The 25,565-nt window shown below is 42.4% G+C and overlaps 1 protein-coding gene across 3 annotated transcripts in view; it reads right to left on the bottom strand.

Annotated features, from left to right (window-relative positions):
• The window catches only part of bbs7 (Bardet-Biedl syndrome 7), a 73,884-nt gene extending 48,319 nt beyond the window's left edge, over positions 1-25,565 (bottom strand). The window contains exons 1-9 of one of the 3 annotated variants that reach the window (XM_086009836.1): positions 25,289-25,565; positions 24,344-24,409; positions 23,978-24,040; positions 21,252-21,427; positions 20,572-20,758; positions 15,360-15,432; positions 14,493-14,609; positions 12,535-12,665; positions 4,827-4,911 (exon numbers count right to left, since the gene is read on the bottom strand). In XM_086009836.1, coding sequence (XP_085865962.1) covers positions 4,827-4,911; positions 12,535-12,665; positions 14,493-14,609; positions 15,360-15,432; positions 20,572-20,758; positions 21,252-21,427; positions 23,978-24,040; positions 24,344-24,409; positions 25,289-25,324 — 934 coding nt within the window. In that variant the 5' untranslated portion in view covers positions 25,325-25,565. The remainder of the gene's footprint in view (positions 1-4,826; positions 4,912-12,534; positions 12,666-14,492; positions 14,610-15,359; positions 15,433-20,571; positions 20,759-21,251; positions 21,428-23,977; positions 24,041-24,343; positions 24,410-25,288) is intronic. The other 2 variants (XM_086009826.1, XM_086009845.1) reach the window with 2 other exon arrangements.

Here is a 25,565-nt window from a genome sequence, read left to right as displayed (position 1 = left end):
AAACTCTAGCGAATATAAGCCTAATCGACCCAATCTCTCTTCATACGTCATTCCTGCCATCCCAGGTATCAGTCTGGTGAATCTTCCCTGCACTCCCTCCATGGCAAGATCATCCTTCCTCAGATAAGGTGACCAAAACTGCACACAATACTCAAGGTGTGGTCTCACCAAGGCCCTGTACAACTACAGCAAGACATCCTTGCTCCTGTACTCGAATCCTCTCGTTATGAAGGCCAACATACCATTTGCCTTAACCGCCTGATGCACCTGCATGCTTACCTTCAGCGACTGGTACACAAGGACACCCAGGTCTCATTGCACTTCCCTTTTCCCAATCTATTACCATTCAGATAATAATCTGCCTTCCTGTTTTTGACACCAAAGTGGATAACCTCGCATTTATCCACATTATACTGCATCTGCCATGCATCTACCCAATCATACTGGTGTTTCTCTGCATCCTCCTCACAGCACACACGCCCACCCAGCTTTGTGTCAATTGCAAGCTTGGAGATATTACATCTAGTTCCCTCTTCTAGATCATTAATATATATTGTGAATAGCTGGGATCCTAGCACCGATCCCTGCGTCAGCCCACTAGTCATTGCTTGCCACTCGGAAAAAGACCCGTTTATTCCAACTCTTTGCTTCCTGTCTGCCAACCAGTTCTCTATCCAAGTCAGTACCTTACCCCCAATCCCATGTGCTTTAACTTTGCACGCTAATCTCTTATGCGGGACCTTAACGAAAGCCTTCTGAAAGTCCAAATACACCACATCCACTGGTTCTCCCTTAGCTATTCTACCAGTCACATCCTCAAAAACTTCCTGTAGATTAGTCAAGCATGATTTGCCTTTGGTAAATCCATGTTGACTTTGTCCGATCCTGTCACTGTTTTCCAAGTGCTCCATTACATCTTTTATAATGGACTCTAGCATTTTCCCCAGTACCGATGTCAGGCTTACCGGTCTATAATACCCCGTTTTCTCTCTACCACTTTTTTTAAATAGTGGGGTTACATTAGCTACCCTCCAATCCATGGGAACTGTTGCAGAGTATAGAATTTTGGAAGATGACCAGCAATGAATCTACTATTTCTAGGGCCACTTCCTTAAGTACCCTAGGATGTAGATTATCAGGCCCTGGGGATTTATCGGCCTTCAATCCCATCAATTTCCCTACAAATACTGATTTCATTCAGTTCCTCCCTCTCATTAGGCCCTACGTTCCCTGACATCTCTGGGAGGTTATTTGTGTCCTCCTTTGTGAAGACAGAACCAAAGTATGTATTTAATTGGTCTGCCATTTCTTTGTTCCCCATTATAAATTCCCCTGATTCTGACTGCAAGGGACCTATGCTTAACTTCACCAATCTTTTTCTCTTCACATATCTATAGAAGCTTTTACAGTCAGTTTTTATGTTCCCTGCAAGCTTACTTTCATACTCTATTTTCCTCCTCTTAATTAATCCCTTTGTCCTCCTTTGCTGAATCCTAAACTGCTCCCAATCCTCAGGTTTGCTACTTTTTCTGGCCAATTTATATGCCCTCTCCTTGGATCTTATGCTATACCTAATTTCCCTTGTTAGCCACGGTTGAGCCACATTTTTTGTTTTATTTTTATGCCAGACAGGGATGAATAAATTCTGTAGTTCATCCATACGATCTTTAAATGTTTGCCATTGCCTATCCACCGTCACCTCTTTAAGTAACGTTCCCCAATCCATCCTAGCCAACTTGTGCCTCATACCATCGTAGTTTCCTTTATTTAAATTCAGGACCCTAGTCTCTGAGTCAACTACTTCACTCTCCATCTTAATGAAGAATTCTATCATATTATGATCGCTTCTCCCCAAGGGGCCTCGCACAACAAGATTGCTAATTAATCCTCTCTCATTACATAATACCCAGTCTAAGATGGCCTGATCTCTAGTTGGTTCGTCGACATATTGGTCCAGGAAACCATCCCGTATACACTCTAGGAATTCCTCCTCCACAGTATTGTTACTAATTTGGTTAGTCCAATCTATATGTAGATTAAAGTCACCCATGATAACTGCTGTGCCCTTATTGCACGCGTCTCTAATTTCCCATTTAATGCCATCCCCAACCTCAGCATTACTGTTTGGGGGTCTGTATACAACTCCCACTAACGTTTTCTGCCCCTTGGTATTTCTCAGCTCTACCCATACAGATTTCACATCATCAGAGCTAATATCCTTCCTTACTACTGTGTTAATCTCCTCTTTAACCAGCAATGCTACCCCAACTCCTTTTCTTTTTTGCCTGTCTTTCCTGTATATTGAAAACCCCATGATGTTGAATTCCCAGCCTTGATCACCCTGGAGCCATGTCTCTGTAATTCCAATTATATCATATCCGTTTATATCTATTTGCGCAGCTAATTCATCCACCTTATTACAAATGCTCCTTGCATTAAGACACAAAGCCTTCAGGCTTGTTTTTTTTTATTTTTTATAAACACTTAGTCCTTTTAGAATTATTATTTACTGTGGCCATGTTTGATTTACACCCTTGATTTCTCTGCCTTCCACTTTTGCTTTTCTCCTTCCTGTCTTTTGCTTCTATCCTTGCTTCCCTTTCCTCTGTCTCCCTGCACAGGTTCCCAACCCCCTGCCATTTTAGTTTAAACCCTCCCCAACAGCACTAGTAAACACTCCCCCTAGGACATCGGTCCCGGTGCTGCCCAGGTGCAAACCGTCCAGTTTGTACTGGTCCCACCTCCCCCAGAACCGGTTCCAATGTCCCAGGAATTTGAATCCCTCCCCCTTGCACCATTCCTTTAGCCACGTATTCAGCTGAAATATCCTTCTATTTCTACTCTGACTAGCACGTGGCACTGGTAGCAATCCTGAGATTACTACCTTTGAGGTCCTATTTTTTAAATTTACCTCCTAACTCCCTATATTCAGCTTTTAGGACCTCATCCTGTTTTTTACCTATATCATTGGTACCTATATGCACCACAACAACTAGCTGTTCACCCTCCCCCTCTAGAATGCCCTGCAGTTGCTCCAAGACATCCTTGACCCTTGCACCATCCTATTCTCATCGACATGCTGCACCTTGGTGACATCATCCAAAGACAGGAAGCTGGATTCCACATGCAAGAACATAAGGAGCAGGAGTAGGCCATTCGGCCGTTTGAGCCTGCTCTGCCACTCAATAAGACCACGGTTGATCTACCTCAACTCCACCTTCCTGCCCTATTCTCATATCCCTGAATTCCCTTAGTATCCAAAAATCTATCAATCTCTGTCTTGAACATACTCAACGACTAAGCATCCACAGCCTTGTGGGGTAGAGAATTCCAAAGATTCACAAGCCTTTGATTGAAGAAATTTCACCCCGGCTCAGTCCTAAATAGCCGACCCCTTATTCCGAGGCCATAAACCCTAGCTCTAAACTCCCCAGCCAAGGAAAACATCCTCCCAGCATCTACCCTGTCAAGTCCTGTAGTACACTGACAACACCCTTCTCTACCTCACCACCTCCTCTCAACCCTTCCACTACCTCTGTGCGGTCAGACTGCCTATCTGACATCCAGTCATGCATGAGCCAAAACTTCCAACAATTAAACATTGAGAAGACTGAACCCCTGCCACAAACTCCATTACCTAGCCACAGATTCCATATCCCCCCTGGGCACCATCTCAGGCTGCCCGTATCCTAACTCACACCTAGTCCCAATCACCCTTCACCGCTGTGCTCGCTGACCTACACTGGCTCCTCGTCCACCAACGGCTCGATTTAAAAATGATCATCCTCGTGTTGAAATCCCTACATGGCCTCACCCCTTCCTATCTTCGTAACCTCCTCTAGCCCTCCAAGAGCTCTGCATCCTCCAACTCTGGCCCCTTGTGCATCGCTCACTTCCTTCATCCTACCATTGGCGGCCGTGCCTTCAGCTGTCTAGACCCTAAGCTCTGAAATTCCTCCCTAAATCTCTTAGTTTCTCTCCTCTTTTAAGACACTCTCGAGATCTTTGATCAAGCTAATAGTCACCCATCCTAATTTAGTCATCTCTTCTTTGGCTCAGTGTCAATTTTTATCTGATTACACTCCCGTGAAGCACCTTGGGATGTTTTCCTACGTTAAAGGTGCTATATAAATGTTGTTGTTGGTATTCCATTCATTTAAAATGTTTTAATATATTTTGGAATTAATTTTTGTGCTCACCAAGATGAGGTATTCATTAGTGTGATACTAACACACTACCCTTTCTAATTATGGTGCAAGTGAAGTTGCCCAGTTTAATCTCCATTGTTGCCACAGTCCCTACCAATTGGAACTAGAATGCGCCTGCCCAAACTCACTTCACATAAGACCTGTAAACCTAAAACAAACTTTTCCTCAATTTCCTTTCCTGTCGGCAGTGAGTCATCTGAAGGTGCAGTTCTACAAATGATGACCTTATCCTGACCATTCGTCATGTGTTAACCTAGTCAAGAGTATCAGCAGGCTATTTGACCACTGGGGGCATCATATCAAACCCCAATCCTGTCTTCATCTCATGTTCACACACACACACACATACTTTCTGGAAAGTATCAGTGGACAACAATCTGGATTGGGAACCCCCTAGACCAGGTACACTGAAGCCAATTGTACTGTTGCCCAGATCAGTTGCTTTAACTATCAAAACCTGATGCTTTCTGCTCTATATAGTTCAGTACCACTTTAGCCAATACATTTGCATATTGAGCCACTGAGGGAGTTCCACAGATTAATTTTTGTTTCATGAAAGTATAGTCAACTCTAAAAAGAAAACAATGGAAATTTTAGTTTAATTATTTATTTCCTTACCTGTATACGTGGCTGTCAAAACCTCATCATACCCTTCTTTTCCAACGCATCCTCCTTGAATAGAGGTGATGCTTTCGGACAAAGCCTAGAATGTGCAAGTGCACACAAAAATCAATTTTTAAACACTCCGTAAATATTTGAATATACAGCTCTTTATTTCCCCAAGATACGAAAATGTATTTTTATATCTTGGAAGTAGTTCTCTTTTGAATTAGTTATCCATCTCTCCTTCCACAGAAAGGGTTAACAAGCAACCCATTTCAACTTCTGCTGTTGAACAAATGCTAAGAAGTGCATGGGAATAGCTTGAATATACTTCTGCTTGTTTCTTTTCCTTCCCAGCAGCTAGGAAAACTGGAGTACATGCTTGTACATACTGTAGCCACAGTGCACCAGTGGTGGAGAGCTGGATATTGAGTCCAGTGGCAGGTGTGCAGAGCAAGTGAACTGCTTTGACCTGAATGGTGTCGAGCTTCCTCAGTGTTTTTGCAGCAGCATCCATCCAGGCGAGTGATGAATGCATCATTACAGTTCTGACTTGAGCATTATAGGTGGTGGAGAGGCTTTTAGGGATCAGGAAGTGATTCACTGAATAGAGGGTACCCACGTCTTCTGAAAATCTCCCCAGATCACCCAGTATAGATTGTAAGCTCACAGGGTGGGGAACAGTAAGACAATAAATGGAATTCTGCCTCTTCACCGAGGCATTGGTGACTAGATTTCAATAAAAAATATAAAATCTGATCATCATATTACAAAATAATGCATCATCTTTTAAACAAAAACAGAAAGTGCTGGAAACACTCATCAGTTCAGTCAGCATCTGTGGAGAGAACACAAGTTAATGTTTCAGGTGCAGACACTTCATCAGAACAGATGAATAGCAATTAAAAAGTTACAGAACAAAGAGAAAGGGCAGGGAATAAAAACAAAAGCACCCACGAGAGAGGAAGTAGAATGATAAGTGCAGTGATAATGATAAGAACCGTAAACACGAGACACTAAGAGACATAATAAAAGAAATTAAAGACATTTACGAGACACAGATGACTTGCGAATAGCTGAGGTAGGGTGGGAGGGTGTAAGGCAAGTAGAAATGGAAGCAAGAGACACTGGCAAAGCAGGGGAAGGCCCCTGGTGTCAAGCAGCACTTTTCTTCTCCCAGGCTCCTGCAGCCTATTTTCCACTTTGTCAGATTTTCCGGCTTCCATTTCTACCCATCTTACCCCTGACCAATGTTCCTTGTAAGCTGTGCGGCCGCCCAGCACTCCAAGGACTCCTTGCAGCCGGCTTTTCAATGAGAAAAAATGCACGCGTGGCACAAAACAAAATTACAGCGAACATTGCCCCCGACCATTCTTTCAGCTATTCACGGGTTCTCTGTGACTCGTATATAATTTCTTTCATTATGCCTCCTATTGTCACGTTAATACACTTCAGCCATTTAATCATCACCTGTTTTCCATTTCAGCACTTTACAGGTCATTCTACTTCGTGTGTGTGTGAGTGTATGTGGGTGTGTTTTTGCTTCCTGCCCATGTTCTGTTCCTTTTTAAATGCTGTTCATCTGTAATTCCTTCCAGTTGTGATGAAGCGTCTACACCTGAAACATTAATGACCTGTGATTTGTGGTCAGCGGCAAAGCGACGGCGCTCGCTGCGAACCTCGAAGAAAGCTGCCCATGCAGATCTAGCGATCTCTGTGGCGTCGATTTCAGCTCTCCTGACCTTTGTTTGAATCTGGTGCCAAATCAAGCGAATCTCCAGCGTCCAGCAACAGAGATGTCATCTAGTTGGCTAAACAGCCAAACACATTGAAGAATTCTCACAGACAGCAAGCCAGGAAGTAAAAATCAACAGAATCTAGGAACATAGGAACAGGAGTAGGCCATTCAGCCCCTCGAGCCTGTTCCGCCAGTCAATGAGATCATGGCTCCATATACCTGCCTTTGGCCCATATCCCTTAATACTATTGGTTAACAGGAAGCGATCAATCTCCGATTTAAAATTAACAATTGATCTAGCATCAATTGCTGTTTGTGGAAGTGAGTTCCAAACTTCTACCACCCTTTGTGCATAGAAGTGTTTCCTAATTTCACTCCTGAAAGGTCTGGCTCTAATTTTTAGACTATGCCCCCTAGTCCAAGAATCCCCACCCAGTGGAAATAGTTTCTCTCAATTTATCCTATCTGATCCCCTTAATATCTTGAAAATTTCAATCAGATCACTCTTAACCTTATAAATTCCAGGGAATACAACCCTAATTTGTGTAATCTCTCCTCGTAACTTAACCCTTGGAGTCCGGGTATCATTCTGGTAAACCTATATCCTTCCCAAGGTGTGCTACCCAGAACTGCTCACAGTACTCCAGATGTGGTCTAACCAGGGTTTTGTATAGCTGCAACACAACTTCTACCCCTTGTATTCTAGTCCTCTCGATATAAAGGCCAGCATCCCATTAGCCTTTTAAATTATTTTCTGTACCTGTTCATGACATTTTAATGATCTATGTACCTGGACCCCCGAGTGTTTTTGAACCTCCACTGGTTTTAGCCTTTCACCATTTAGAAACTACCCTGTTCTATCCTTTTTAGATCCAAAGTGAATCATGTTACATTCGCCTACATCGAAATCCATTTGCCACAGTTTTGCCCATTCACTTAATGTGTCAATATCCCTTTGTAATTTTGTGCTTCCATCTACACCTTCAGATGAGACGTTAAACCAAGATCCCGTCTGCTCTCTCAGGTGGACGTAAAAGATCCTATGGCACTATTTTGAAGTCGAGCAGGGGAGTTATCCCCAGTGTCTTGGCCAATATTTATCCCTCAATCAACATAACAAAAAAAAAGAGATTATCTGGTCATTATCACATTGCTGTTTGTGGGAGCTTGCTGTGCGCGAATTGGCTGCCGCGTTTCCTACATTGCAACAGTGACTACACTTCAATAAGTACTTCAGTGGCTGTAAAGCGCTTTGGGACGTCCGGTGGTCGTGAAAGGCACTATATAAATGCAAGTCTTTCTTTCTTTGACACGGCCTACAATTCCACCTATCTTTGTGTAAGTGGCAAATTTGGATATATGACTTTCTATGCCATCATCTAAGTCGTTAATAAATACTGTGAATAGTTGAGGCCCCAACTCAGATTCCTGCGGGACACCACTAGTCACCTCCTGCCAATTTGAGTACCTACCCATTATCCCTACTGCCTGGCACCTGCCGCTCAGCCAATTTCCTAACCAGGTCAATAATTTGCCTTCAATTCCGCGGGCTTCTACCTTAGTTAACAGTCTCTTATGTGGAACTTTATCAAATGCCTTCTGGAAGTTCATATAAATAACATCCATAGACATTCCCCTGTCCACTACTTTAGTCACCTCCTCAAAAAATTCAATCAGGTTTGTCAGGCATGACCTACCTTTCACAAATCCATGCTGGCACTCTCTGATCAACTGAAAATTTGAGGTGTTCAGTAAGCCTATTCTTAAATTAAAGACTCCAGCAATTTCCCGACAACAGATGTTAGGCTAACTGGCCTATAATTCCCTGGTTTCCCTCTCTCACCATTTTTAAATAGCGGAGTGACATGTGCAGTTTTCCAATCTAAAAGGAACGGTTCCTGAATCAAGAGAACGTTGGGATATTATAGTTAGGGCATCTGCAATGTACTCACCTACTTCCTTTAAACTCTGGGACGGAAACCATCTGGTCCTGGGGATTTGTCACTCTTTACTGCCATTATTTTCTTCATTACTGTTATTTTACTTATATTAATTTTATTGAGTCCCTGTCCTTGATTTAGTTTCCTTGAGTTTTCTGGCATGCTATCCTCTTCCTCTACTGTAAATACTGACGCAAAGTAACTATTCAACATGCCCGCCATTTCCTTCTCATTGATAATATCACCGCTTTCAGTTTTTAAGGGGCCAACATTGCTTCTGACTACCCTCTCTTTCCTAATAGAATTGTAAAAAATGTGTTGATTTTGATATCCCTTGCAAGTTTCCTTTCATACTCCCCTTTTTTAGCTCTTACTATCTGTTTTGTGACCCTTTGCTGTTCTTTGTATCTTTCCCATCCGCCAGGATCTGTGCTATTTTTTGCATTTTTGTATGTTTTTTCTTTTAGTTTTATGCTGTCCCCGACCTCTTTAGTTGTCCATGGCATTTTTTTGGGGCAAGTAGAGCTCTTGGCCCGCAGGGGTATGAACTGGTTCTGTATCACCTTAAATTATTTTCTGAACATCTCCCAGTGATCTTCCATTGTTTTACCCTAACAGATTTGCCCAGTTTACCATGGACAGTCTCTGTCTCATCCCTTTGAAGTCAGCCTTACCCAAATCTAGAATCTTAGTAGCTGTATCACGTTTCTCCCTTTCAAACGCTACATTGAACCCGATCATGTTATGATCGCTATTATGATCGGATAAATGTTCATGCTTAGTTAGGCTGTTAACTAAATCTAGCTCACTACTCATTACTAAATCTAATATGGCTTGCCCCCCTGTTGCCTCTCGGACATATTGTTGTAGAAAACTATCCCAGACACACTCAAGAAATTCACTACCTTTTTGACAGGTGCTACTCTGCTTATCCCAATTTATATGGAAGTTAAAATTCCCCATTAAAACCACTCTGCCGTTGCTACACATCTGTCTAATCTATTCTAATTTACTTTTTATAAATTTTACAGAGAGCAAAATAAAGATTGGTGCATACACATAGGATTAAGGTAGAAGCTGAAATAGCATAAACAAACAAACAATTTTTTTTTTTTTTTTTTTTTTAAAAAAACAATGGGCCTGAATTTGAGGCCAGAGGCTTCCCACGGGCGGATGCCTCCGACCGGCAAAAAATCTACGCACCTACCTGATGGTCCCGGATCCATGCACTCCCGGGCCTCTGTGTAGACATGCGTAGAGGCCCACGTAACCCTGGGGCGCAGGCGGTTCGCAAGCGCCCCTGGGGCGCAGGCATGTTCACAAGCGCCTCTGGGATCATGTGGGCCGGCCCAACCAATGAAAGGGGGGGTCCCCATTCATGCTTATGGAGATTCCGTACATATGGAATCCTCAAACATGAATGGGGATCACATTAAAAACATCAACATAATAAATAAAATTTTTAAATTACATATTTAAAATTAATTTAAACAAAAATTTAATTTTTTGAAAATTAAATTGTTTTTAAAAGGGCTCACCTTATTTTACAGGTGTTTTAATGTTTAACTGATATAAAATAATTTTTTTTCAATTAATTTAAACTCTTATGCTGGTAAAAACAGATCTTACGCCTGCTTTTACCAGGTGTAAGAATTTTAAGGGCATTTGCTGGGCAGTAGTTGGGCAAATAGCCCAACTCTCTGCCCGCTGATGCCCTTTTCCCAGGGATGCGGATGATCTGTCACGAAGATTCTTGACAGATCGCAAGTTCCGGGTTTTCACACATGCGCGTGAAAACCCGGAACTTGTGCAGCCCTTACAGGCGCGTACACACCTGTAGGGGCCGCAAAATATGGGCCAGTGTAATTCTTAGTCATATTAATGGAAAAGTTTGACATTCTAGTAATATAAAATTAGTTTTTCAGGGCCAGAATGGTTTTTCAGCAGTCAATATGCCATAAAAAAACCCAGTTACACCTCTTTCAACAAGGCTTAACTTTTTCAGGGGTTGGAGGTGCGGGGGGGGGGGGGGGGGGTGGGGGTTTAACAGCGATATTCCAGAATAGGGAAAGTTTTCGTCCTATATGTAATTTCAATTGATTGCCGGCTCTGGGGAGTTCCACAGCGCAACCTGTGGCAGAGTAGTGAATGACTGACCACAACTTCAGGATTTCCGCATTTATCTGTGCGTGCATTAAATCCTGAAGTTTCTGTCAGTTTCAGAGGGGTAATGACAGCGAACGCTGACAGTTTCATCGTCATTACCACCGCAAAATCCGGGCCTTAACTTATCTGCTCTTTAACACAGATGCTAATTGACCTGCTGAGTTTGTCCCGCACTTTCTGCTTTTGTTTCAGATTTCTAGCATCTGCAGCTTCTGCTTTTAGCTTACATCATCTTTTAAATGTCATTAAAATGTTTTTAACTGCACTTTCAATACAAAAGCACTCAGGACAGTTATGTGTGACACATAGGAGTCGAAGTGTATTGGCCTGCCAATTATAATTCAATAAAAAGTGTAAATAAAGCTGTATTAGACCACCAGAAGGCAAACAGGAGCTGCCTAGGGTGACCTACACTCCAAATTTGACCTTGCCCTTGGGGAAGTACCTGACCTCTAGGCAGCATCTCCCCAATAGCACGACAGAGATCATGAACTCACTGTCAAACTGTGATCTAACAGCCCATGTCACAGTGCATTTGAAATTCAACATACCTTGTTATCCCAACTCTATACAATACATGTTAATGACAAAATATTTTCTGAGCTAAACATGTGAAAGTGTGCAGCCATTGGTTATAGAAGAACTAAACTATTGATATAAAGCCATTCATTGCACTATTCATTCTTCTTTCAATTGCTGTGAATGTTTCTCACTTGTGTTATTCTCAGTCAGAGGGCTCTGTCCTCATTTATTTACACCTGCTAGGATGTTATGACATTTGTTTCTTGTTAGGACCCACCTCCTGATATCCATTTCATTATTTAAATGGCACTATCATGGGAGGTACCCCTTTCAATTCGTTGCATCAATAAGCTCGAAGTCTTAGCTGGCAAAAGGTATCGGGGGAGAAATTGGGCGAGTAGCGCCACTTGTTAGCGCCTAAAGAGGCAGGCAGTGGCTGTAGCGCCACTGGCTGCGCCTCCCGCGATATTGAGTTGGGGCGATAATGGTGGCGTTAGCCTTTTGCGCTGCGCCGCCACCGATGACGTCATCGGTGTGCACAGCGCCCCATTAGTGCCCCGATCGCAATATTTGGTAGCGAACGCTGCAGTTGCGCCGTTCGCTACCCATGCCCGGTTCACGGTGCCTTACTGTGCCAGCAGCGGCGCAAGTTAAGGTGGAGGTGCGGGGCCCAGCACCTCCGTCCCCGGCCTCCTGGTCACCCCCCCCCGCGGCATTGCCGGCTGTTTCCCGAGAGCCCGGCACTTCTCCTTGGTGCCGGGCTCATTTGCCGGCACTCGCGATCGGGGCTCGCGCTGTTGCAGGCACCTCCCCCTTAACAGTAGGAGGAAGGCCTGCAGTACCGCAGCGTGCCATGCCGCAGCGTGTGGCGCTGCGGCACGTTGCACTGCGATATTCAGTTTCAGTGCCCTAAGAGGGACGCGGAGCGCCTCGAGCCTCGCCCCATGTCCCTCTAGGGGCAATGAAACTGAATACCTGACGATCGCTGAAGCCTCAAACGCTGCGCTAAATCCTGCGCTCAGGCGACTTTTGCTCCACTTTGGCGCCCCAACCCAATTTCTAGGCCATCATGTCAAACAGGTGGCCTAAATAAACCAAAACAGCAGAGGCACATTCACAGTAAGACAAAGAAAAAAACCATTGCAGCAACAAGAAAGCGATGCACAAAGGCCGAGAGAAAAAAATACAAACAGTAACTAGACAGAGAAAGACCATGTAATGAAAAAAATAACTACAGCAACGGGGTTTGATTCCATTTTAAAACAAGAATTTATATATGTAGTTTCAAGCGGTCACATTTTGGAGTTAATTAACCTATTTCTGAATTACAGTGCCCTCTCAAGGAATGAAGACTTACATGTTCAAAACGAAGGACAGGCTCATTGTTGTCATCAAACCCATAGATTTCCACCATTCCATCATCACGGCCAACAAGTAGCTCTTTGACTCCGTCTTCCAGAACATCGTAGTAGTCAACACACAGAGTGCCTGGAGTCCATGCAAAAAAATACTGATTCTACTTTTCTGCCCTGCAGTGTTACTATTCTTTGCAATTTACCCATTATTTCTATAATTCCCCTCCCAATTCTGTTCCAAATATCACACCATCCTGATTTGGACATATATCGTAGTTCCTTCAAGAACTGAGTCAAGATCCTGGAATTCCCTACCGAACACCACAAGGACTACAGTGGTTCAGGAAGGTCCACTATCACCACCTTTTCCAGGCAACTAGAAATGGCAATTGCCAGCTTCGTTCACATTCCGATAACAAGTAATTAAAAAAATTATGTAGCATATCAAAGCCAAGTTGGATGCATTGCACATAAATGAATGCTTCTTCAGGGTCACTTGATAGCAAATGGGAACAGACAGGACCCTACTAATTATTCTCGTTCTGATCCAGAGAAACCATGGGCAACTGTGGTAGCCCCCACACCATCCTGGATTATATAAAATAACTAATCAGAAACCAGGAACTGAATCCAAAGACCGTAACAACTGCAGATCTAAGTGCCATACCAAAGTGCATTTAGCCAATGAACCACTGAAGGAAATCAGCCACTTTTTTCCTAAACCGATTTTGAGCAAGGCTGCATTTCACTGTATGTATATGAGAGATAAAGTGGTTTTGGACCTTACAGAGCTGATGTATATATCTAATTACACATGAATCTGGGCCAGACTTTGGATATATTGGCATCAAACTCATCCAGCCACTTAAAATACAAAAAAGGATAAAGGTGCAAAGGAAAAACAATACTGAAAGGATCCCTTTTTAAAGGCTGATGAAAGGCTTTGAAGCACACATGCTTAATGTTGGGCACTTCTTGCCCAATATTGAACTTAAATGTATGGCATCAGGGGGGAAAAAATGGAGTCGCGACCCCTTTGGGGTGCCAACTTCACCGGGGCGCTATTTTTAGCGCCCCAAAAAAATTAGCACCCCTGCGGCCGAAATTCATCGGTAACGCCCCAAGAGGGAAGTGGGGTGCTACTGGAAGCGCTCCCGCCTCCCTCTTGGGGCACTACGAGTGAATATCGCAGCACTATGTGCCGCGGTACTGCAGGCCTTCCTCCCCTTCTTAAAGGGAGGGGCCTTGCGCAGCACGACCGGGGGCACAGCTGGGCCACCAGGGATCGGAGTGCCGGCAAAAGAGCCCGGCACTCAAGAGAAGTGGTGGGCTCACGGAGCGCAGCCGGCACTCCACTTGAGGGGGGGGGGGGGGGGCCTTCAGAGGAGGCTGGGGATGGCAGAGGGGGCAGGAGCTGGCAGGCGGCCAGCAACAAAAATGGCCGCCTGGCACCTCGCCTTTACTTAGTGCCACCCCGGCGCAGATAGGCCCCCCTGACCCCGTCAAACATAGCATCCGGCGGTAAGTCAGGGGGCGCTACCGAAGATCTCGGCCGGGGCGCGAGTGGGGTGCTGCGCACAGCGATGATGTCATCGGCGGCGGCGCAGCACCGCGGGGTGCTAACGGTTACCGCCGCCGCTAACCTCCTGCTGAATTTCGTGGGAGGCGTTGGCGGCGCCGCGCCCAGGCACTAGTTGTTTTGCGCCCTGTTAGCGCAGGCGCAAAGCAACCGAATTTTTAGGCCCAGGTCTCTAATTGCTTTACCCCAGCTTTAACTCTAATATTCATAACAGTCTCCACACTTGATGGAAATTATCTTTGGTTCCCTTGTCTAACCTCAAGTGATGGAAGATGTGCTGTATGTCCACAGTACAGAAAAATGTAATCATTTCTCTATCCAGGCAAAGCCAATTAAAAAGCATCTCACAAAAAGGCTTTAACAATACAAAACAGTCCTTACCTCCCCTTTTTTTCTCATTGGAGATTTCCCAACGATGCAATGGAGAGCTTTTTGTGATCTGGACCAGTCCTAACTTACCATCAGATGTTCCATACAGCAGCTCTTCTCCGGAGTCCCCTAACCATATTGAATAAGAAGTCAATATTGCAGTATATAGTCCTTCCTGACACAACATCACAGCATTTACAATGAAAACTGATTTAGTCAAAGAAAATGTTTCTTCAATGTCACAACCATAACAGATGTTGTTGGGAGAAAATGCACAATCTGACTATTCTGAGCAAAGATATGAAGTGAGCAACGATCATGTTGCCACAAAGAGTCATTATTGGGCACCAATTTGAAATATTTTCCCCCTCCTGCGCTCACACAAAAAGTTTAATGCTGGTCTTAGCCACTATGACTGGAGACCAAATTGTGATTACAGCAACAGTTAAGGGCAAATAATTTGAGCCCATATGGCACTCACATTGTTTTACACGCAGCATGAATTTGGGAATTTTGCACTTGGGGGCATGTAAGGCACTATATAAATGCAAGTAATTTCTTACAGCATTAATTTAGTTGACTGTCATGCATGGAGAAGCCATGGCCAAGGTCATGGCTCTGCCGGACCCCTCAGGCTGTTGGCAAAGCAAAGGACTGTGGTAATAAGGTGCACACACTGAAAATGGAGTTGCAGCAGCACCATACACTGAATTTGAGTGATAGCAACCAGTCAGTCACTGTGGCTGTAGGCATATTGGAAATTATCATTCAAAGTACTATGGATAATGGCTGACCTTGCAATTTATTGGCACAACCATACAATCGTTGCAGGATAAACCATAGTAATAATCCTACACATGGCTCCAGCACCATACTTGCCCCCATTTCCATTGTTTAATGCCAGAACTTTAGGCGCTCCAGGGACTTCCACTTCATACAGTAGGTCAGATCCCTGGTAAAATATAGCAAGTATAAGATTGTCAAATATGCTAACCATAAAGTAATCAAAAACGATTTTAAATGTCATAAATGCACTAACTTCTATATAATCTTCATTCCCACAGCTCAATGAAAAAAATGAAAATGTAACAAATTATAATTTGCCAATGCTTCAGAATCAAATAGAGATTAAAATCCTATGACTGGAAGATACCGAACTTAATCATAGACATTTACAGCACAGGCCATTCAACCCATCGTGTCTGAACATGCTTTTTGCTAAAGCAATCCAAACCCACTGTGCCACTCTTTCCCCATAGCCTGTATCTTTCTCTGCCTCAAATATTTATCCAATTTTCCTTATGAGAAGCAATGTCTCTGCATCAACCACATTCATGCTCCATAAAACCTTCTGTATAAAGAAATCTCTCCAAACCTCTCTCTTAATTATAATTTTAAATTGATGACCCCTCATCAACTCCCCAAAAAAAGGAAATAGTCTTATCAAAACTCTAATTAAAAACTCTACTTCACTGGAAATAGTCCTAATATCTTAAATATCTCCTCATAGCTATAATTTCCCATTCTTGGCATTATCTGGTGAATCTATGCTGGACAGTTTATATTACCTTAATGTCCATTCTATAAAGTAGGGTGCTCAAAACTGCGCACGTTACTCTAACTACAAACTAAACGATGTTTGGTATAAATTCTTCATTACTTCTTTACCCTTGTACTCTATGTCCCATTTATAAAACCCCAAATTTTACAGCTTTATGTACCTGCACTCACACTTTCAGGCAATTATATATTTGAATGAACTCCTAGGGGGTCTCTGTTCATCCACACCCTTGGGTCTTGAATTTAAATCGTTTTCACTTGTTCAAGTAAATTTTGCCTTTGGCTTCAGACACTATGGGGGGATTTTTAACTGCTGTCCACCGGTTTCTCACCTGAAAAACAAGTTATCAGCAGAGGAAAGTTGGTAGGCACCTTGGACATTCATTTGCCTGCTTGATTCAATTTTCAGGCAGACCTTTAAATGGGCCCCCAGCGCTCCCACCCAAAAGAGGCAGGGGGCTGTTTAAGTATGCAAATTGGAATCCTATGCAGTTGTAGGATTCCAATTGCAATTGTAATATACAAAGAGGCAGAGCACGCACCGTGTACGCTAGTCCCAGTCGCAGTGGGCAAAGAGCAGCCTACCCAGCAGTTCTTAAAGACTCAGGAAAGGTAAGTTTTTGGAGGGCTTTTTTAAGATTTTTGTGGCACTTATAGGAGCGTTCGTGTTCCTCTTTTTTTTTTCAGGCCCTACTTGCTAGCCGACACCTGGAAAAGGTTGATTTTTCATCATCCAAAACTGGCGAGCTGCAGTGGAGCACCCATTCGGTGCCCACTATTTGCTAGTGAAATTTGAATGGGGCCCGATTCTGAAAATGGTTTGGTCCTCCCAGCTGCGGGCTTGGGCAGGCCACAGTTTTTGTGGGCTGGCTTGGGCAGGTTCACCACCAACTTCGCACCTGTTTTGGGCTGAAGTTGAAAATCTTCACTCCCATGATCCTTTCAACAAATGCTGCTACTTCTTACCATACTCTTACATGTTGATGAAACTGTTCTATACTGTTGTAGAGAAATTTAATCCATACGAAAGAACATTTATTATTTGGACTTACATACCTTGCTACTTTTTGCATGAAACTGTTTTACTAGCCCAGTTGCCCCTCTGATAGGAAACTTGGCAGAGATCAGATGGATACACATTTTCCACAAGGTCACAGTATAACTGTTACTAAACTATCAGAAATAGACTATAATTACTAAGAACTTGCATAGCCTTTCACTTTTTGAGAAATTTAGTCATTTTCAGGCAAAGAGAATAGCATATGCTTACATCACATCTGGCATAATAGACATGTTTGAATTTGAGAAACACATAAATGGCACAAGGTCACAGCTGCCTACTCAGTAGACTACCAGGAACTGGACAGACCATCACTTGTGCACCAAGATTCTCTCACAAACAAGTGGATAGGATTATGCCAACCATAGACAGTAGAGACAATCTATCACCATTTATCTTATAACTCTTCATAATCTAGAATTCCTCCATCAGGTCACACCTTAACCTCGCAATGCTAGTGAAAAAAAGCACAAACTGCTTACGCCTCTTTTCATAACTGTAATCCCTCACCCCAGTAATATCCTCAGGAATCTACACTCCACCGTTTCCATCACTTTTATATCCTTCCTATAATGGGGTGCCAAAAACAGTATTCAGTACTCCAACTGTGGCCTACGGTCTTGTACAAGTTCAACATTAACTCCCTGCTTTTGAATTCTAGGCCTCTTGATACAAAACAAAGGTTTCAGTTTACCTTTTTAAGGCTTTATTTATTTATGCTGCCACCATGTGTATCTGCACTCCAATGTCCCTCTGCTCCATTTAAAAGCTTACAATTGTAATACCCAGACTACTGCCCTGGCTGAGAAAGCACTGACCAGAAATCAAATCTGGGACCTCTGTTACAAATATCTGTTTGCCTCTTGGCATCAGTCCCTCCCGTAAATGGATCCTACATCCTTACATGCTGGAGTAGATTCACACTACCAATATCTGCTTATATAGTAACATAAAAATAATACACCCTTATAATCTGAACCAGATCTCTGTATTTCACACATGACCCCATGTGCCTCTCATATTTTCTCAACGGCAGACTGAGAAAACACTAGGAAAAACTAGGCTATATGCAAATCATTAGGCTGCTTCATTTTACATAAACTGAACATACACACCAGCAGTTACAATTGGACTCATTTAATTCAATCAGTACAATTTGTCTTTTTACAATGATACAAAATAATGATTCCCCATGTTGGACTGATACCAGGTACATACTTCCACTCCAGTTCCAAGAAAGGCTCGGACTCTAGAGACAAGTTAACTTTCAAGAGTTATTCAACATATACATGATTACAAGTAAGCAAATAAGTCTATTATACTTACAAGTAGAATATCCATTAGGAATTAGGAGCGTAACCAATCCAGGCCCTTCCTGATCAGACTGAAGATACTTTCCATCCTACTTATATACCCTTTCTATAAACACACCCACTTTTGGTCACAGGATAAGATGCAAGCATAGCACCATATGCTATTCTCTCTGCCTTAAAATGACTAAAACCAGCTTCATCCAGCTCTACAGTATATCACTTGACTAGTCTGGTGCAAAATTGTTAAGACACAAGATCCAATCTCCTATTCCCATATTCAGGGTTACTCCATCTTTTTGCTCAGTACTTTTCCACTATTCTTCTGTATCCATGGTTGACCCCCCCACCCCCACCCCCACCCCCTCCCCCAACACCACTTAACTATTTTAAACTTATAGTTTCATCTAAAGAGTCTTTGTCTAAATACAATTCTACAAGAACACAGTTACTTACTTCTATACCAACTGTCTTATCTTACTCAGCTCAGGCAGTCTGTCCTACAGAGAGATGTCTATAACATATGCTGTACACTCTCTCTGCAGCTCCCTATACTAGTTAACCCATGAAGCTCCTTTAGCCATATCAAGCTGTTAACCTGTTTTATTACACACTATCCTACACTCTCATCACTGAGTCATCTTGCTTGACAAACAAAATAACTAACTATTCTCCTTCAGAGTCTGGCCAAAGCTTGTTCTCACAGCTTTGTGTGTAAAATCTGACTGACTGTCTGTATCTCTTATCTCTGTTTTTATCATCCTGTGTTCACAGACAGAGGGAAGGCCTGCCGGAACACCCCTGCTGAGCGCCCAGGACCAGAGACTTCTCAATACAATGGTTGTGAAGAGTTTATCATTCACCAAGACCTGCTAACAAATTGCTCATCATTTACAATCTTTGGGGAAACAACATCAAAGCTCAACTCATTACTATTTTAGCTACATCTCAATGCCTTTTTTTCTAATCTTATGTGAATACACTTTGCATTAAAACCCAACATTTAAAAACATTTTTTCCTCAACCAAGGATTCCCCTCTACCGTGGTTGACATGGCCCTCGACCGTGTCCGTTCTATCTCCCACACTTCTGCCCTCACCCCTGCCCCTCCCTCCCGGAACCACGATAGGGTTCCCCTTGGCCTCACCTTTCACCCCGCCAGCCTCCACATTCAACGGATCATCCTCCGCCATTTCCGCCACCTCCAAAGTGATCCCACCACCAAACACATCTTCCCCTCCCCTCCCCTTTCAGCATTCCGTAGGGGCCGCTCCCTCCGAGACACCCTAGTCCACTCCTCTATCACCCCCCAGCACCCCTTCGCCTGGCACCTTCCCGTGCAAGCGCAGGAGATGTAACACCTGCCCTTATACCTCCCCGCTTTCCAGGGCCCCAAACACCCCTTCCAGGTGAAACAGCGATTTACTTGTACTTCTTGCAATCTAGTATACTGTATTCACTGCTCACGATGCGGTCTCCTCTACATTGGGGAGACCAAACGCAGATTGGGTTACCGCTTTGCGGAACACCTCCATTCAGTCCGTAAGGGTGACCCCGAGCTTCCGGTCGCCTGTCATGTTAATTCACCGCCCCATTCCCACTCGGACCTCACCGTCCTTGGCCTCTTGCATTGTTCCACGGAAGCTCAACATAAACTCGAGGAACAGCACCTCATCTTCCGATTAGGCACTTTACAGCCTTCCGGACTCAATATCGAGTTCAACAATTTCAGATCATAACCTCGGCCCCTATTACATGTTTACTTATATTTTTTATCCACGCCTTTGTTTTGGCCTTTCCACCCCCCATTCCTTTTTTTTCCCTCTCTCCCACATGGCAGCTGTCTCCCATTCTGCCAGCACATTTCACACCTAATCTAGAGCTGTCTTTTGTCTCCACTAGTCCTAGCACCATCTCGTCTCGTTTTGAAACCTCTTAATGTCTCTTCTCTTTTGTTCTCCCCCAGCCTGGCCTCTTAATCTATTTCATTCCCTGTGCCTCTTTAGTCTTGACCCGAAACGTTGACTCTAATTTCGCTCCATGGATGTTGCCTGGCCTGCTGATTTTTTCCAGCATTTTCTGTTGTTATTTAAAAACAACTATTATTCCAAATCCTATCCATGGGAAAATGGTCAAAAATTATGCAGATCTGCTGCATTACCTTTAAAACTCTGAGCACCCGGTCTTGGCAGGCCAGTATTGGTGTGATATGGCCTACTTTTTCCACTGGCAAGCAGATTATATCATTGATCTTGTCACTGGAGAGGTAGTAGTCTTGATCCTTACAGTCACAGTAGTGATTATAGATATAGCTTGCACACAAGAAAAGGTCTGCTCCAGACACATACCTGTAAGGAATCAAAGAATTTCATGCCTATATATGACATAGGTGAAAAAAGGCAATTCCAAATGCCTATTTTAGTGGAAGAATTTAAACAAAAGACTATTATACATAGTTATATATAGTATCCATCTATATTTATTACACAGTTATATATAGTATCCATCTATATTTATTGCACACCTTCAAATGTAAATTCCCGAGTGAAGTCCAGATTACTTTTAATCATGTTGCGTGTGGCTGCAAGATAATATTTTTTACTCTTCCACCAAAATACAAATTTGAATTAAATTAGGAGGGCAATTAATGCTTTCCTCAGAAGCAACATGTTGTGGGGATTTGGTTGGCAGAATGGGTGTGGAGGAGGGGAAGCGTACATATCCCATTAGCTCTTGGGCACCAATCAGTGGAATGCTGTGTGGAACAGAAAACAGTAAATCTGAATAAAGAAGCCTTATTTCTCAACAAAAGCAGATAAGCAGAATTCATGGATCACTTACACAGCTCGAATGCTTTCCGTAAGGTTAGTTTCAAATGACAGGAACTGCTTTCCCTTCTTAGTGAAGCCTCGCACCTCTGAACCAACACTTATAAAGATTTTCTCCTGTGGAGTACCAATGGCTCCTCCTAGTTCCAATCTGGAAACTTTCTGTCCTGGCAAGGTCTTGAACACTGGCTGTGTACAATTGAAATCACACATTTAACTTCCATGAACCTGAATGGCTTTTGCAGCTTTCAAAATATGTTCCATTAAAGCATCTCACTTTTTTGGAACACAAGAGAATATTTTCAAATACAATTTACACTATAAACTGTTTTTTAGAATCTATTACTTCAACTATACTATACACAGTGAAAAAGCAGAATAGTTAAACAAAAGTGTTCAACAACAGCAATAAAACTACAGGGACACAATCACTCCTCAGGCCAAAGTCAAGAAACTTCCAACTGAAGCAATTCTATCCTGATCAGATTCTTTCATGTTTCATCCAAAGAGATAACTGCACTTGACTCCTAAATAATCGGAATAAAAGCCAGCATGATGTTCATGTTACAAATATCATCTAAACTCCTAGTGAAATGTCAAAGAATCCTATGTAAATTAACATAATCATACAATATATCTAATAGAATAACATTTAAAAATAATTCTGTTTTCAATTTTAACTATATATACTTTTGTAGTTTATTCAGCTAAATTATATACTGAGAGCAAAAAATACACTAATATTTTACAAACAGGTAAAAGTCAAGAGTCAGGAATGCTGTCACAAAGAAGCAGTTAATAATATCTCTTCCCATCTTGCGTACAGTTCTGGTCGCCATATTATAAAAAGGATAGTGGCTAACAAGGGAAATTAGGGATAGCATAAGATCCAAGGAGAGGACATATAAATTGGCCAGAAAAAGCAGTAAACTTGAGGATTGGGAGCAGTTTAGGATTCAACAAAGGAGGACAAAGGGATTAATTAAGAAGGGGAAAATAGAGTATGAGAGAGAAAGCTTGCAGGGAACATAAAAACTGACTGTAAAAGCTTTTATAGATATGTGAAGAGAAAAAGATTGGTGAAGTCAAGCCTAGGTCCCTTGCAGTCAGAATCAGGGGAGTTTATAATGGGGAACAAAGAAATGGCAGATTCTGTGGTTCTGTGATATTTTGGTTCTGTCTTCACAAAGGAGGACACAAATAACCTCCCAGAGATGTCGGGGGACATAGGGTCTGATGAAAGGGAGGAACTGAAAGAAATCAGTATTTGTAGGGAAATGGTGTTAAGGAAATTGACGGGATTGAAGGCCGATAAATCCCCAGGGCCTAATAATCTACATCCTAGGGTACTTAAGGAAGTGGCCCTAGAAATAGTAGATTCATTGCTGGTCATCTTCCAAAATTCTATAGACTCTGGAACAGTTCCCATGGATTGGAGGGTAGCTAATGTTAATGGTGCAGAGAAGATTTACAAGGCTCATACCAGAAATGCAAGGGTATACATATCAGGAAAGGATGAACAGGTTGGGTCTCTTTTCTCTTCAAAAAAGGCTGAGGGGTGACCTAATGTATGTCTTTTTGAAAAATTTTGATAGAGTGGATACAGAGAGAATGTTTCCACTTGTGGGGAAGAGCATAACTAGAGGCCATCAATATAAGATAGTCACCAAGAAATCCAATGGGAAATTCAGAAGAAACTTCTTTACTCAGGGAGTGGCGAGAATGTGGAACTCGCTACCACAGGGAGTGGTTGAAGCGAATTGTATAGATGCATTTAAGCCGAATGGCCTGTTTCTGTGCTGTATATCCTATGTCACCCCTCTGTTTTGTTTTGTTTTGTTCAATCCAATAAGGCTTGTCTATCCTCCACTTTACAATTATGACTAAGGGTATACACCCAAAATGCTAATCCAGCTTTTCTTTTTACAGATACTAATAGACCAGCTGTGTACAGTCTATTTCTCTTCGTTGAAAGTTAATTAATTCAAATTATCTGCTAGTTCAAAATGAAATTGTGCAAAAAAAAACTGATTTAAATTGTTCAATTCAAATTACTCAATATTTTAATTTTTTTCCAAGGACTGGAGAAACAAAGGTTGTTCGCTTTAGAGCAAATAAGGCTAACAGGAGATTTGATAGAGGTGTTTAAAATCGTGAACGGTTTAGATAGAGTAAATAAAGAGAAACTGTTTCCAATGGCTGAAGGGTCGCTAACCAGAGGGCACAGATTTAAGGTAATTGGCAAAAGAACTTGAAGCGACATGAGGAAAAACTTTTTTACGCAACGAGTGGTTAGGAATGCACTGCCTGATAAGGTGGTGGAAACAGATTTAATAGTAGCCTTCAAAAGAGAATTGGATAAATACTTGAAGGAGAAAAACTGCATGGATATGGGGAAAAAGCGTGGCAGTGGGACTAACTGGATTGTTCCTCGAAAGAGCCAGCACAAACTCTAAGGGCCAAATGGCCTCCTTCTGTGCTGTACTATTCTATGATTCTATGAAAAGGCATCTTTGAATTAACAGAACTACACTGTATTTCCAACATTTTCCATTTTTATTACTAAAATTATTTTGCATTTTATCCAGCCAGGCTATTCACTGGGAGAATGCATTGTTTGGCAAAGGCACAATATACATTTCAAATGTCCAACTTCTCATTGCCACAATATTGCCCCACAATATTGCCCCATAAATATTAACAGGTTTCTTTAAGTCATAGTCTCAAGTTGATACTTACAATTGCCTCGCCCTTTTTAATACCAAAACAAGTAACCACTCCATCATGATCTGCAACAACAACCTAAAAGTTCACACAATAAAAATATTTAAAAGAACAGAATAGTATAAAAGATGATCCAATCAAACAGTTAAAAATAGACCATTAAAGTTCTAGTAAAGTGCAGAATTGCTGACAAAATTAAAACTCCTGGCCCCAAGTTTTGGTCCCCAATAATGTTACAACATACAGTTAATAAATCCTTGCAGAGGGAACTATATGGTGTTGTCAAGGGTATGACTCTAATTTTCCTTCTCCTCTTCTCTCCCCCCAGCTATGCTTGGAACTGGAAAAACAAATGAATGTGTGTACTGAATGGGAATTAACCTTTTGGGTTGTTCTGCGTCCTGATGCAGGTAGGAGCCTCATGGTCTTTTGGGAAGTCACTCCCACCTAGGGTAAAAATAAAGGGAACACAAATTATAGCACTATCCTAACAAACAAATGTTGATTATCAAATGTATGAATGTACAACTTACTGTAGATTGCTCAAAAGAAAACAAAATCAAACTATTTTGCATGGCACTGTCATGAGAATCTTAATTTGAAGTTTAAGTCAGCCGCGCACTGAATGAAGATTAAGGACATTACCTTGGCCTACCACACTATAATAAACTCTCACAAGCCCAACACAGATAAGGAGGTCAACACCCTCACTGAATGTCCATGTCATGCATTCATCATTCTTTGTGTGAAGAACTTCCTGACAAGTTCGCATCTTGTGCTAGCAGGACAATAATTACAACTTTTGGAGGTAGGAAGTTGAAGTGGCCTGTTTGTGTAATGATGGATTTAGAGGGAAGTTCTTGACTGCCAATGCAGAAATGGCTTGTGCTTTGATATATTTAAACGAGTGGAGGCAGGTTAAGCCACAATGTTGACTAACATAAATAAGAGTTACAGCAACGATATGCTTCATAATATATTCATATATAAGTATATAGATACAATAAAACAGCTATACAATAAATGTCCCCACTTTCGATGCTGCTAACATTACAAGTCATCTCATATGCAAATAGCTTCACACAGCCTTTTTAATAATGGCATAACTGAAATTCCACAACTTGGAATCAAGTTATTTACGAGACTCTGTCCTTTTATTGAAAAAAGCAGGAATGCAGCGCCTGTTGTTCGCTCGCTGATTTTGGTGGGGGGGGGGGGTTAAATGTAAAGACCGCAGAGTTTCCATCAACTGGATTTATACACTGGACCGCCTGCCGGCAGACTCTTATCAGACAAGCCCAATGATAACTGCGTCAAATCTCCCACCTGCAGGTAGTCGACACGATTCAAATTTAGCTCCATGGCCGCCGTGTCCGGGCCCGTCTCTTTTGGAAAAAAATACCAGAATCGGGCGGATCGAAGAACTAGTCTGATTTAAAACAATGTCAGGGACCAAGCGGCAGCAAATAGCCATCGCCGCGCAGAAAACTCATCCCAGAAGCCGCTGGACATCCACTGCACCAAACTGGGAAACGGTTCAGCTCAAATCCACACCAGGCCGCGCTGATCCCGTTTCTATGGTGATTTTAAGGCGGCTCTTAAC

Source organism: Somniosus microcephalus, chromosome 2 (assembly GCF_052327205.1).
Source record: "Somniosus microcephalus isolate GS21.2 chromosome 2, FLI_Smic_1.0, whole genome shotgun sequence".
NCBI lineage: Eukaryota > Metazoa > Chordata > Chondrichthyes > Squaliformes > Somniosidae > Somniosus > Somniosus microcephalus.
Note: the sequence above shows the minus strand (reverse complement) of the source record. Positions and strands in the feature narration are given on the sequence as shown.